The following is a 14,153-nucleotide window of genomic DNA, read 5'->3' on the forward strand; positions in this document are numbered from 1 at the left end:
CCTTACTCAGTAAGCTTAGAGGAATATGGCTACACCTCACTGATGAGTTCCCTTCTATCAAAAAGCTAACACACACATGAGACATAAACCCCATAGACAGAGTGATGCATACAAATTGACGATACTGGCGATTTTGACTTTCCTGTTTTTGTTATTATTTCTTTAATATATTTTCAACTTTACTGTTTCTTTAATATATTTTATATAACTTGATGGGCCTTTTGGTTCTTATCTACCTTCAAATGATGTTTAATTCAATATGAAAGATCTTAGCTGTAAAGAATCTTATGGGCCCTACAGCAGAAGGGAACCAAAATACTAAGAAATCCCATTTTTCTTCAGTTACCGATCTTTTATTGCAAACTATTGGCAATTAACAGAACACTGAAAAAGAAGACTCTGAAAAATAATCATAAAGTAATTATGTCCTGCAAAAAAACAGCAGATTTGAAAATCTAAACATTCTTGATCAACCTAGAGCCAGTGAAATAGTCCTCTTCTTGTATTCCCTTCATCAGTCATTCTTACTTTGAAACCAGGTTTCCAGGTTCTGCGTGAAACACTACTATTCTCTGATGATTTTGATGTGGTCATAGGTTCAACGTTCCATTCCATTTTCCTTGCTATCCTTATATTAGTAAAATGAGAATACAGTGGGTTTCTAGGAATATATCTGGCAAATAGCCTGATACTGGTTTTTGAATGAGTGCGTGGCAAATTACACTTTTGGGCCTGTAAAGAAGCACTCTTGTCTATCAATCAAATATTTGTTTCTTGGAGTAATCCTAGACACACAGCTGTTAGTTCTTTTTCTGTAAGATAGGAATGTTCCAAGCACCAGGCAGGCAATTAGGAAACTAACGGCTAGATTACGAGTTGTGTGTTAGGCTTAAAAAGCAGCGTTAAGAGGTCCTAACGCTGCTTTTTAACACCCGCTGGTATTACGAGTCTTGAAGGTACAAACTCACCGCTCACTTTTTTGGCCAGACTTGGAAATACTGAAAATCCACTGATGTAAATTGCGTATCCTATTTTTTCAATGCATATCGGCGGTATTACAAAAAGTGAGAGGTACACCCTCTCCTGTCAAGACTGGTACCGCATTTTAAAGTCAGTAGTTAAGAGTTTTACACTACAACGCCGTAGCATAAAACTCTTAACTAAAGTGCTAAAAAGTACACTAACACCCATAAACTACCTATTAACCCCTAAACCGAGGCCCTCCCACATCGCAAACACTTAAAAGAATTTTTTTAACCCCTATTCAGCTGAACCGGACATCCTCGCCACTATAATAAATATATTAACCCCTAAACCACCGCACTCCCGCCGCACAAACATTAGTTAAATATTATTAACCCCTAATCTGCCGTCCCTAACATCGCCGACACCTACCTACATTTATTAACCCCTAATCTGCCTCCCCAAACGTTGCCGCCACTATACTAAAGTTATTAACCCCTAAATCTAAGTCTAACCCTAACACCCCCTAACTTAAATATAATTTAGATAAATCTAAATAAATATTCCTATCATTAACTAAATACTTCCCTATAAAATAAACCCTAAGCTAGCTACAATATAACTAATAGTTACATTGTAGCTATTTTAGGATTTATTTTTATTTTACAGGCAAGTTTGTATTTATTTTAACTAGGTAGAATAGTTATTAATAGTTATTAACTATTTAATAACTACCTAGCTAAAATAAATACAAAAGTACCTGTAAAATAAAACCTAACCTAAGTCACAATTACACCTAACACTACACTATAATTAAATTAATTCCCTAAATTAAATACATAGAGTAGGGTTGATTGTGTGAGTGGTGGGTTTTAATGTTGGGGGGGGGGGGGATTTTAAGGGCTATTTATAATTTAGTGTAGGGTAGGGTTCTTTATTTTGGGGGGCTTTTTTATTTTGTTAGGGGGATTAGATTAGGTGTAATTAGTTTAAAAATCTTGTAATCTATTTATTATTTTCTGTAATTTAGTGTTTGTTTTTTTGGTACTTTAGCTAATTTTATTTAATTGTATTTAATTTAGGGAATTAATTTAATTATAGTGTAGTGTTACGTGTAATTGTAACTTAGGTTAGGCTTTATTTTACAGGTACTTTTGTATTTATTTTAGCTAGGTAGTTATTAATTAATTAGTAGTTATTAATTTAGTTAATGATAGGAATATTTATTTCAATTTATTTTAATTATATTTAAGTTAGGGGGTGTTAGGTTTAGGGTTAGACTTAGGTTTAGGGGTTAATAACTTTAATATAGTAGCGGCGACGTTGGGGGCGGCAGATTAGGGGTTAATAAATGTAGGTAGGTGGCGGCGATGTTAGGGCCGGCAGATTAGGAGTTAATAATATTTAACTAATGTTTGCGAGGCTGGAGTGCGGCCGTTTAGGGGTTAATAAGTGTAAGATTAGGGGTGTTTAGACTCGGAGTTCATGTTAGGGTGTTAGGTGTAGACATAAAATGTATTTCCCCATAGGAATCAATGGGGCTGCGTTAAGGAGTTTTACGCTGCTTTTTTGCAGATGTTAGACTTTTTTTCAGACGGCTCTCCCTGTTGATTCCTATGGGAAAATCATGCACGAGCACTTACAACCAGCTCACCACTGACTTAAGCAGCGCTGGTATTGGAGTGCGGTAAGGAGCAAAATTTTGCTCAACGCTCACTTCTTGTCTTTTAACAACGAGTTTCTGAAAACTCGTAATACCAGCGATGCAGGTAAGTGAGCGGTGAGGGAAAACTGCTTGTTAGCAGTGCACCACACAGCCTCTAACGCAAAACTCGTAATCTAGCCGTAAGTATCCATACGGGTGATGGTAGAAACGGGCATTTACGGGCATGCAATAAATTAGTGCTCAACTTGTAATCTAGCCCTATATTGGTAACATCTTTAGATCTATATTCAAAATAACTGAAATGTTTAGAAATTTAACTTACAACCAATCTTGGGCTTATATGAATTATTATCTGGACTCCTCATTGGATAATCAAATGTCATCTTTTAAATTATTTTGTAAATTCTATAGTAGCATAACATAGCATAGTAACATAGTAACATGGTAACATACATTGTAACATAGTAACATAGTAGATCAGGTTAAAAAAAAAAAGACTGAAGTCCATCACGTTCAACCTATATAAATTTAATATACTTACAAAAAAAGCTCCAGTTGAGCTTAAAGTAATCCCATTAAAAGGTGACCCATTTAACACAAGCAATCATATCCATGAATTCTATTTCTAGCCAGAAATGTATCCAAACCCTTTTTTTAAATGTATTTAAGGTATTGGCATTCACTGCCTCCTTTGGTAATGAGTTCCACTCATTCTGTAATCCCTTTATTTTAATATTGTTCATACAATTCCATTTATTTAAACTCCACCAAATTAAGTAATGTTAAATGCAATTGGCTGTGTACCCTATCTATGGTGAAATAAATAGAATTTGATTATTTTTTTAAGGGACTTCTGCATATTTTCCTGTACACTACATATTCAAAGCATTTGTTTAATGAAAATAAAGATGTCTGCTTTTTAAACTGCACGAATAAATAAATCAGCATTTATTTCTTACCCATGTATGGTTTGGTTCCAGCTAACGCTGTTGCTCTTTCACCGTCTTTGATTATTGTTGCAACATTAAAATCTGTTAGATGGGCATGTCCTGTGAAAAAGATGAAAAGAAATTCCAAGTAAAAAAACAAGTTGCATTTTTAAATATGCAAAAAAATCCAATTAGTTATTAAAAATTCACTAATTTAAGTCACAAGGTAATGTTATTGAAATGCAGATAAAACTGAATAGAAGCCAAGACTACAGAGAAAATGACAAATTATTCGATTAAAGTTTGCATCAAAGCATCTGAAGGCAGATGAAAAATGAAGGTGATATCACTCTATATTTTGCAGTACCGTGCAGCAGGGTTTCATTTTTATGCAAATGCATATAGATATTTAGCAATGTTATTTATAATGGCTTGCAGTTTTGATACAGCAACTGACTTTAGTTTAGTTTAAGAGAAAATAAGTCCTTTTTTTTTTTTTTTTAAATCTACAATCAAAGGGTAATTTTACATTCTTTGATGTATGTATACTCAATGTACTAATCCTAATTTGAAGGTGTGTAGCATTATAGAATTATTTTGTTGATATGTTGTAACAGTGCTATACATAAATACATAGTTGAATTCCGTTAAATCACTGCAAGGCCCTTTGGTTGAAAGTTGGGATGTTAAAAGGGAAGGCACATAAGTTAACTATATCTAAAAAGGAGAAGATTTTCTGATGTTGCTAAAACAAAGAGGTTAACATGATAACAAAAAAATGGTGAATTAATTGCTATATATTGTGTTCATGAAAGTGATATTAGTGATCCACATGTTTGTATTTTTTTTTTCAGGTAAAAGAGCCGATTACTCTGGGGCAATACCCCGCAAAAGATCCTTTTAAGGGCTATTGGTAGTTTAGTTTAGGCTAGGGTTTTTTTTTATTTGGGGGGGGGGCTTTTTTATTTTGATAGGGCTATTAGATTAGGTGTAATTAGTTTAAATATCTTGTAATTTGTTTATTATTTTCTGTAATTTAGCGTTTGTTTTTTTTGTACTTTAGCTAATTGTATTTAATTGATTTCATTGTTGTTAATTTAGTTAATTTATTTAATTATAGTGTAGTGTTACACTTAGGTTAGGTTTTATTTTACAGGTACTTTTGTATTTATTTTAGCTAGGTAGTTATTAAATAGTTAATAACTATTTAATAACTATTGTACCTAGTTAAAATAAATACAAACTTGCCTGTAAAATAATAATAAATCCTAAGCTAGATACAATGTAACTATTAGTTATATTGTACAAAGCTTAGGGTTTATTTTATAGGTAAGTATTTAGTTTTAAATAGGAATAATTTAGTTAATGATAGTAATTTTTATTTAGACTTGTTTAAATTATATTTAAGTTAGGGGGTGTTAGGGTTAGGGTTAGACTTAGATTTAGGGGTTATTACATTTAGTATAGTCGTGGCGCCGTTGGATGGCGGCAGATTAGGAGTTAATAAATGTAGGTAGGTGGCGTCGATGTTAAGGATGGCAGATTAGGGGTTAATAATATTTAGCTAATCTTTGCGAGGCAGGAGTGCTGCGGTTTAGGGGTTAAAATGTTTATTATAGTGTCAGCGACATTGGGGGCGGCATATTAGGGGTTAATAAGTGTAGGTAGGTGGCGGCGACATTGGGGGCGGCAGATTAGGGTTTAATAAATATAATGTAGGTGTCGGTGATGTTGGGGGCAGCAGACTAGGGGTTCATAAATATAATGTAGGTGGCAGCGGTGTCTGGAGCGGCAGATTATGGGTTAAAATTTTTATTATAGTGTTTGCGATGCGGGAGGGCCTCGGTTTAGGGGTTAATTGGTAGTTTATGGGTGATAGTATACTTTTTAGCACTTTAGTTATAAGTTTTATGCTACGGCGTTGTACCATAAAACTCTTAACTACTGACTTTTAAATGCGTTAGGACTCTTGACGGGGTAGGGTGTACCGTTCACTTTTTGGCCTCCCAGGACAGACTCATAATACCGGCGCTATGGAAGTCCTATAGAAAAAAGACTTTACAAAGTTTACGTAAGTCGTTTTGCGGTAAGGCCAAAGAAGTGTACGGTGACCCTAAACCTTCAAGACTCGTAATACCAGCCGGCGTAAAAAAGCAGCGTTAGGACCTCTTAACGCTGCTTTTTCAGCCTAACACACAACTCTAACTCTAATATAACCGTATGTTTCAATTTATCCAAAGCTATAAAAAGAAACTATATATGGAAATTCCAGTAAGTATAATTTAATTTTTTGTTACCTTGGTTCACCCTATAAACACTCATCAAGAAAATTGTCAAAGGAAAGATTTTTAGGATTGACAGTAGGGAAGAAAATTAATCAACACCAATAATTATGCTAAAACTGCAAATGCCAAGAAGGAAAGTTCCTAATAAATTTTGGCCTCATTAGTAGCATACACATTTAGTAACATGTAGTGTTTCTAAATGTGCTAGAAAGAAACGTCTGCTGTGTTAAAGCAGGTTGTCAGACACATGATTTGTTTTAGTTGCACAAAGGGAAAAAACAGCCCATGCTGAATGAACATTGTGATAAATGCTCATATTATATGAAAGTCTAATTTATAGTATGTGCTACATTTAACTTTTACACAATCTCTACAAAATATCCATGGTCTAAGAACTTCCATTAAATTCTCTACTTAACTTCTTAACTTAGACCATTAGCATAAATCTAAATAAAGCTAAGAGTTCCTCTAGTAATTCTTTTTCTTTGTTTAAACTAGAAAGAATATAGAATATAGGATTTAGAAATTAATTTAGAAAATAAAAGACTGACCCAAGACCTACCTTGTTCAGACAGAAAATCGGAAAATGTAATGGCATGATAAGGTCTGTACTCAACATCTCTTATAACTAATGTTAATAAAAAAATATAGTTCTGTGTGAAAGATCTAGAGGAATTATTTCATATATTACCTAAAAAGAATAGATGACTAAGGATTCTAGGGTCAAAGGTAAATTCTTTTGATGAACTAAGGTAATACAAATATGAACTAATGTCTTTGAGAAATGCTAAGCCAGCTATTTCCAGCATCCCTCAGTACCTCCACATATAGGGCTCGATTTATCAAAGTCTGGCGGACATGATACGCTGTAGCATATCATGTCCGCCAGACATCGCTGAATGCTGACAGCATACACTCTCTGCATTTAACATTGCACAAGCAGTTCTAGTGAACCCCTTGAATTGATGTCCGCAGCCTCAGAGCAGGCGGACGAGTTAAGGAGAAGAGGTCTTAAGACCGCTGCTTTATAACTGCTATTTCCGGTGAGCCTGAAGGCTCGTGCAAAAACAGGGGCATCAGTGGCCATTCGGCCCTTGATAAATCGGCCCCATAATATTAAAATACAATTTCTATCGAGTTGATTGAAATATCTTTACTTCTGTATTTTACAGGAAATGTAAAAAAGTATAAAAAATAATATTTGGCCTATTTAAGTCCACTATTTTAGTAACAATAATTTGTCACCAGGCCTATTGACTGAGATCGTTAAATCATGATCTTGGTACAAGAGGAAACCTGCAATATATGGAATATATTGACACCGCCCTAGTGAACAGATTCATATAGCAAGTCTTAAGAGATGCAGCAGAAAAGCAATGGCCCAGATTACGAGTTTTGCGTTAGAGGCTGTGCGGTGCTAACGAGCAGTTTTCCCTCACCGCTCACTTTCCAGAAACCCGTCGTTAAAAGGCAAGAAGTGAGCGTTGAGCAAAATTTTGCTCATTACCGCACTCCAATACCAGCGCTGCTTAAGTCAGCGGTGAGCTGGTGTAACATGCGTGATTTCCCCATAGGAATCAACAGGGAGAGCCGGCTGAAAAAAAGTCTAACACCTGCAAAAAAGCAGTGTAAAGCTCCTTAACGCAGCCCCATTGATTCCTATGGGGAAATACATTTTATGTCTACACCTAAAACCCTTACATGAACCCCGAGTCTAAACACCCCTAATCTTACACTTATTAACCCCTAATCTGCCACCCCGACATCACCGACACCTACATTATACTTATGAATCCCTAATCTGCTGCCCCCAACATCGCCGAACCCTACATTATATTTATTAACTATTTAATAACTACCTAGCTAAAATAAATACAAAAGTACCTGTAAAATAAAACCTAACCTAAGTTACGCTAACACCTAACACTACACTATAATTAAATAAATTAACTAAATTAACAACAATGAAATCAATTAAATACAATTAGCTAAAGTACAAAAAAAACAAACGCTAAATTACAGAAAATAATAAACAAATTACAAGATATTTAAACTAATTACACCTAATCTAATAGCCCTATCAAAATAAACCCCCCCCCCCAAAAAATAAAAAAACCCCTAGCCTAAACTAAACTACCAATAGCCCTTAAAAGGGCCATTTGCGGGGCATTGCCCCAAAGTAATCAGCTGTTTTACCTGTAACAAAAAATACAAACAACCCCCCCAACAGTAAAACCCACCACCCACACAACCAACCCCCCAAATAAAATACTATCTAAAAAAACCTAAGCTCCCCATTGCCCTGAAAAGGGCATTTGTATGGACATTGCCCTTAAAAGGGCAGTTAGCTCTTTTGCAAGCCCAAACCCCTAATATAAAAAATAAACCCACCCAATACACCCTTAAAAAAACCTAACGCTCTTTTGCCGCCCAAAGTCCCTAACCTAAAAATAAAACCCACCCAATACACCCTTAAAAAAAACTAACACTAACCCCCTGAAGATCGACTTACCGGGAGACGTCTTCATCCAAGCCGGGTGAAGTGGTCCTCCAGACGGGCAGAAGTCTTTATCCAAGCCGGGCAGAAGTGGTCCTCCAGATGGGCAGAAGTCTTCATCCATCCGGCATGGAGCGGGTCCATCTTCAAGACATCCGACATGGAGCATACTCTTCATCCGACGACTAACACAGAATGAAGGTACCTTTAAGTGACCTCATCCAAGATGGTTTCATTTAGATTCCGATTGGATAATAGAATTCTATCCAATCAGCCAATAGGATTGAGTTTGCATTCTATTGGCTGTTCCAATCAGCCAATAGAATGGGAGCTCAATCATATTGGCTGATAGGATCAGCCAATAGGATTGAACTTCAGTCCTATTGGCTGATTGCATCAGCCAATAGGATTTTTTCTACCTTAATTCCGATTGGCTGATAGAATTCTATCAGCCAATCGGAATCTAAGGGATGCCATCTTGGATGACGTCACTTAAAGGTACCTTCATTCTGTGCTAGTCGTCGGATGAAGAGGATGCTCTGCGTCGGATGTCTTGATGATGGACCCGCTCCGTGCCGGATGGATGAAGATAGAAGTTGCCATCTGGATGAAGACTTCTGCCCGTCTGGAGGACCACTTCTGCCCGGCTTGGATGAAGACTTCTGCCCGTCTGGAGGACCATTTCGCCCCGGCTTGGATGAAGACGTCTCCCGGTAAGTCGATCTTCAGGGACTTAGTGTTAGTTTTTTTTTTTGGGTGTATTGGGTGGGTTTTATTTTTAGGTTAGGGACTTTGGGCGGCAAAAGAGCTAACTGCCCATTTAAGGGCAAAGCCCATCCAAATGCCCTTTTCAGGGCAATGGGGAGCTTAGTTTTTTTTAGATAAGTTTTTATTTGGGGGGTTGTGTGGATGGTGGGTTTTACTGTTGGGGGGGTTGTTTGTATTTTTTTTTACAGGTAAAAGAGTTTATTACTTTGGGGCAATGCCCCGCAAAAGGCCCTTTTAAGGGCTATTGGTAGTTTAGTTTAGACTGGGGGGGGTTATTTTTTTTGGGGGGGGGGGGTATTTTAATAGGGCTAGTAGATTAGGTGTAATTAGTTTAAATTTCTGTAATTTGTTTATTATTTTCTGTAATTTAGTGTTTTTTTTGTACTTTAGCTAATTTAATTTAATTTAGGTAATTGTATGTAATTTACTTAATTGTATTTAATTTAGTTAATTTATTTAATTATAGTGTAGTGTTAGGTATTAGTGTAACTTAGTTTAGGTTTAATTTTACAGGTATTTTTGTATTTATTTTAGCTAGGTAGTTATTAAGTAGTTAATAACTATTTAATAACTATTCTACCTAGTTAAAATAAATACAAACTTGCCTGTAAAATAAAAATAAATCCTAAGCTAGCTACAATGTAACTATTAGTTATATTGTAGCTATCTTAGGGTGTATTTTACAAGTAAGTATTTAGTTTAAAATAGGAATAATTTAGTTAATGATGGGAATTTTTAGTTAGATTTCTTTTAATTATATTTAAGTTAGGGGGTATTAAGGTTAGACTTAGATTTAGGGGTTAATAACTTTAATATTGGGGGCGGCAGAATAGGGGTTAATATATTTATATTAGTGGCGGCAATGTCCGGTTTGGCAGATTAGGGGTTAAAAAAAATATTTTAGTGTTTGCGATGTGGGAGGGCCTCAGTTTAGGGGTTAATAGGGAGTCCCAAGACTAAGCAAACCTCATACATTTTTTACTTTTAGGTATTATAACGTTTCATTAATAATTAATAAACAGTAGAACGTGGTGCAAACACACTTGTCATTACGTTATATAAGAGGAATAGGAGGTGATAAAGGATAAGAAACAGATATGATATATCATCAAAGAGTGTTCCTTTGCTCTCTTTTCTCTCAATAAAATGGTTAGTATACTCCATATTGCTGAGAGAGAGACAATGTTAAAGATAAAGAACATAGTTATTTATAAGGCATAATACTAATAATTGCGGTTATTCACAAGGGAACCGCGCATTAAGTATCTGGTCCAATCATAAAGAACCAGGATACTATACAGTAAGGGGGGGGGAGGTGGTAAAGTGAAGTATCATACGAAAAAGATTTATCCTAGGAACCAAAAGGCTCATTGTGTGTCAGGGAGGAGTTACTTAAATAAATGTAGGAGGAGTAGATAAACTGTAGTAACACTGGGCACTATCATCGTAGTTATAGTCACATGAACATGTTGGTTAAATATAGGAGGACAAGAGTGAGCCGAGTCCATCCGCTAGCAGGGAGATTATATGCAACAGAACTATGGGGACAAAAGGCCTTAAGGATTGTAAACATTATACTTTCACATACTCTCACGCCCAGCTTTAAGTGATATAAGACATATAGGTCGAGCTATAAAAAGGCATAAATTGCCACAACTGGTGCATTCCAATGAGACCATATAAAGTGGACAATATTGAATATTAAATAATTGGACCTTCGGTGTTAGCATGTAGAAGACAATATTGTATAATTAAATCCTGCACCTGGGCACGGGCCCTATGCCCATCAGCAGGTAGACCAATTAAATTATAAGTTAGATAGGTCCTAATGATACATTATTCTACGTCTCCAGTATGTCTATCTTAACGGTCCTTTTTAAGGCTATCTATGAATGTGGAATAGTACATGTAAATACTGAAGCAACTACCATAAGGGCCAAGATTAGATCCAAGCTTATAACATGGCTTGTGATACGTCCAGCTAGTATGTATTATAGAGACCCCTGGAGACCCTTCAACATAAAATATAGGTTGAAGATATGTGGGGAACCCAAGGATATCAACTCCAGAGTTACAAAAGTAATATAGTGGGGTGAACAATAAAAACACATACTTTAGCTGTATATGAGTTGGAAACAAACCAATACTCCCCTCCAGCGGTAGAATAAAGCAATTGTATCTCATATAAAGGGACAGTAAATTTAAAGCTCTATTATACAAAGTGGCTTGTAGTCATGTAGATAAATCAACTAATATAGGTTTAAACAGCTTATAAAGTAACAGATATGTAAGTATCTAAACCATATATCCCTCCAGTTCCCCACACAGCAGATGACCATAAGTCCCCATGTTACATCATTGATTGGCATATACATATGGAAAGGTAAATATTGGCTATAGCAATCCCCAACCACTAGTCATATGAAGAAAACAAAGTAACATAGCAATCCTTTAAAGGAACAGAAGCTTTCCACCTCTAAGGAGGAGGTCAAATATTAACTTCGATCTAAGAGACACATAAGTAAAGTACATATTAAGCTGTACAGAAAAAATAAATAGTGTATGTGGGTATATTCCAAATGTGGCCTTTGTCCTAGAGCTAAGGAATATTGGAGCATTAGTAAGCTATGTCTAAGTAATATCATATAGTTCAGCTAAAGTAAAAAGTCTCTCTATAACATCAACACACCCTGTATTATCCTAGACTCAATCACTCACATTTGGCTTGTAGTTAGTGTACTTTTTAACACTTTAGTTAAGAGTTTTATGCTACGGTGTAGTAGTGTAAAACTCTTAACTACTGACATTAAAATGCGGTACCAGTCTTGATAGGAGAGGGTGTACCGCTCATTTTTTGGCAGACTCGTAATACCGGCGCTATGCAAGTCCCATTGAAAAAAAGAGGATACACAATTTACGTAAGTGGATTTGCAGTATTTCCAAGTCTGGCCAAAAAAGTAAGCGGTAAACCTGTACCTGCAAGATTCGTAATATCAGCGGGCATTAAAAAGCAGCGCTAGGATCGGCTAACGCTGCTTTTTAAGCCTAACGCAAAACTCGTAACCTAGCCGATAGTTAGGTATAACACTAACAACAGACAGCAAAAATGCATATACTTGTACCTGAATTTATAAATAATGTCCTAGGGATTAAAAAGAGGTTGTTATAGCACTTAAAAAAATAATAATAATAATAATAAATAAAAGTAAATTGGAATTAAACTTAAAAACTATAGGTAATTTGATTTTTATTAAAACGACTGACTTAAAGAACCAGTAAATACAGAATATTTGCATAATCAACAAATAAATGATAAAAAGACAATACAATAGCACATAGAGGCATATTTAAGAAATGTCTTGCGGACCTGATCGGACAGTGCGGATCAAGTCCGCAAGACATCGCTGAATGTGGAGAGCAATACGTTCTCCGCATTTTACATTGCACCAGCAGCTCACAAGAGGGGGTGTCAATCAACCCGATCGTACTAGATCGGGTTGAATTGTTGTGATTCCTGTCCACCTACTCAGAGTAGGCGTACAGGGTTATGGAGCAGCGGTCTTTGTGACCGCTGCTTCATAACTGCTGTTTCTGGCGAGTCTGAAGACTCGCAAGATGCAAGAAACACAGGTTGGCCCCCTAGTTTGAACTTCAAATGAGTAGTTGATTTTTATCTGACAAAAAATGACAAAAAGTTATGTATAGTTCCACTTGTCTTGTATCATGTGACAGCCATCAGCCAATCACAATTGCATATACATATATTCTGTAAATTCTTACATATGTTTATTAGGAGCTGGTGACTCAGTAAGGGTAAATTTAAAAAGACTGTGCACATTTTGTTAATGAAAGTAAATTGGAAAGTTGTTAAAAATTGTGTGATCTATCTGAATAATGAAAGTTTAATTTTGCCATGAGTATCTCTATAAAAAGCAATACATCATATATTGATGTATTTTATAAAGAAGAGAATTTTTAAATGAATATATTTATATATATATATATATATCCTTAGTACCTATTAGCACACTATGAATTAAATATTTAAATAAAGCAAAACCTTTTTTTGTTAAATATAGAATTATATGTATGATTCAGAATGCTAAATTAAAACTCTCTAGACATTTTGCAACAATGATAGATGCTCTCACAAGAGAAGAGCCCTAGGAAAACTGATTCTGTGTTAAATAAAAACTAGACTTGCCTCATAACTACTCATTAGCATTTTCCAATACTGGGAACAAATTCTCTAGACAAGAAGAATATAAATAAACAAACATTACTGAAACTACTGTATATAAGATCATGAGTATAACCTCATATGCATATTCATAAACATTGATTTAAAAAAAAAAATCGAGATGTTTGGAAATCATATGCTGAGTAGATTTGTGCGCGGCGGAAAAAAATTGTTTCGGTTCAATTCGGACCAATTTGGATTTTTTCCAATTTCGTTTTCGGATCGATTCGAATTCGGATACATTCGAATGTATTCGTTTTGGATTCATTTGGATTCAATTAAATTCAGATGTATTTAGATGTATTCGGTTCAGATTCAATATAACTTAATATACTACACAATACTATTGTAATTGTGATTAGTCCATGGCTATTCGAATATAACAAATAAATCAGAACTAATTCGGATTTATTCATTACAAATGCATTCAAATTAGTTTAGTTTAGTTCCGTGGCTTGGGTAATTCAGAAATTCAAATCATTCCGAAGCTCCGAATTTGACAAATTCGTCCGAATTTCGATTTGGAACGAAATTAAATGCACATGTCTAATGCTGAGTGTGTTGCTAAAACAACAAATCCTTCTCCAGGGACAAGTTGCCCTTTTCTACTAAGTGCTTAGACAGCATGGGTCCAATGTGTTAATGAAATATATAAGGTTCAGTGATATAAACGATTTTTTCTGGTGCCAGTATCATATGCACAGTGTTTAGAAATAAACGTCCAGATTACGAGTTTTGCGTTAGAGGCTATGCGGTGCTAACGAGCAGTTTTCTCTCACCGCTGACTTATCTACAGCTCTGGTAT

At 35.4% G+C, this 14,153-nt stretch overlaps 1 protein-coding gene across 1 annotated transcript in view; it reads right to left on the reverse strand.

The window, feature by feature from the left end:
• STK32C (serine/threonine kinase 32C) overlaps window positions 1-14,153 on the reverse strand; it is a 149,895-nt gene that overhangs the window by 104,750 nt on the left and 30,992 nt on the right. Inside the window, exon 4 of the mRNA XM_053692592.1 lies at window positions 3,589-3,678. Coding sequence (XP_053548567.1) covers window positions 3,589-3,678 — 90 coding nt within the window. The remainder of the gene's footprint in view (window positions 1-3,588; window positions 3,679-14,153) is intronic.

Source organism: Bombina bombina, chromosome 9 (genome assembly GCF_027579735.1).
Source record: "Bombina bombina isolate aBomBom1 chromosome 9, aBomBom1.pri, whole genome shotgun sequence".
Taxonomy (NCBI): domain Eukaryota; kingdom Metazoa; phylum Chordata; class Amphibia; order Anura; family Bombinatoridae; genus Bombina; species Bombina bombina.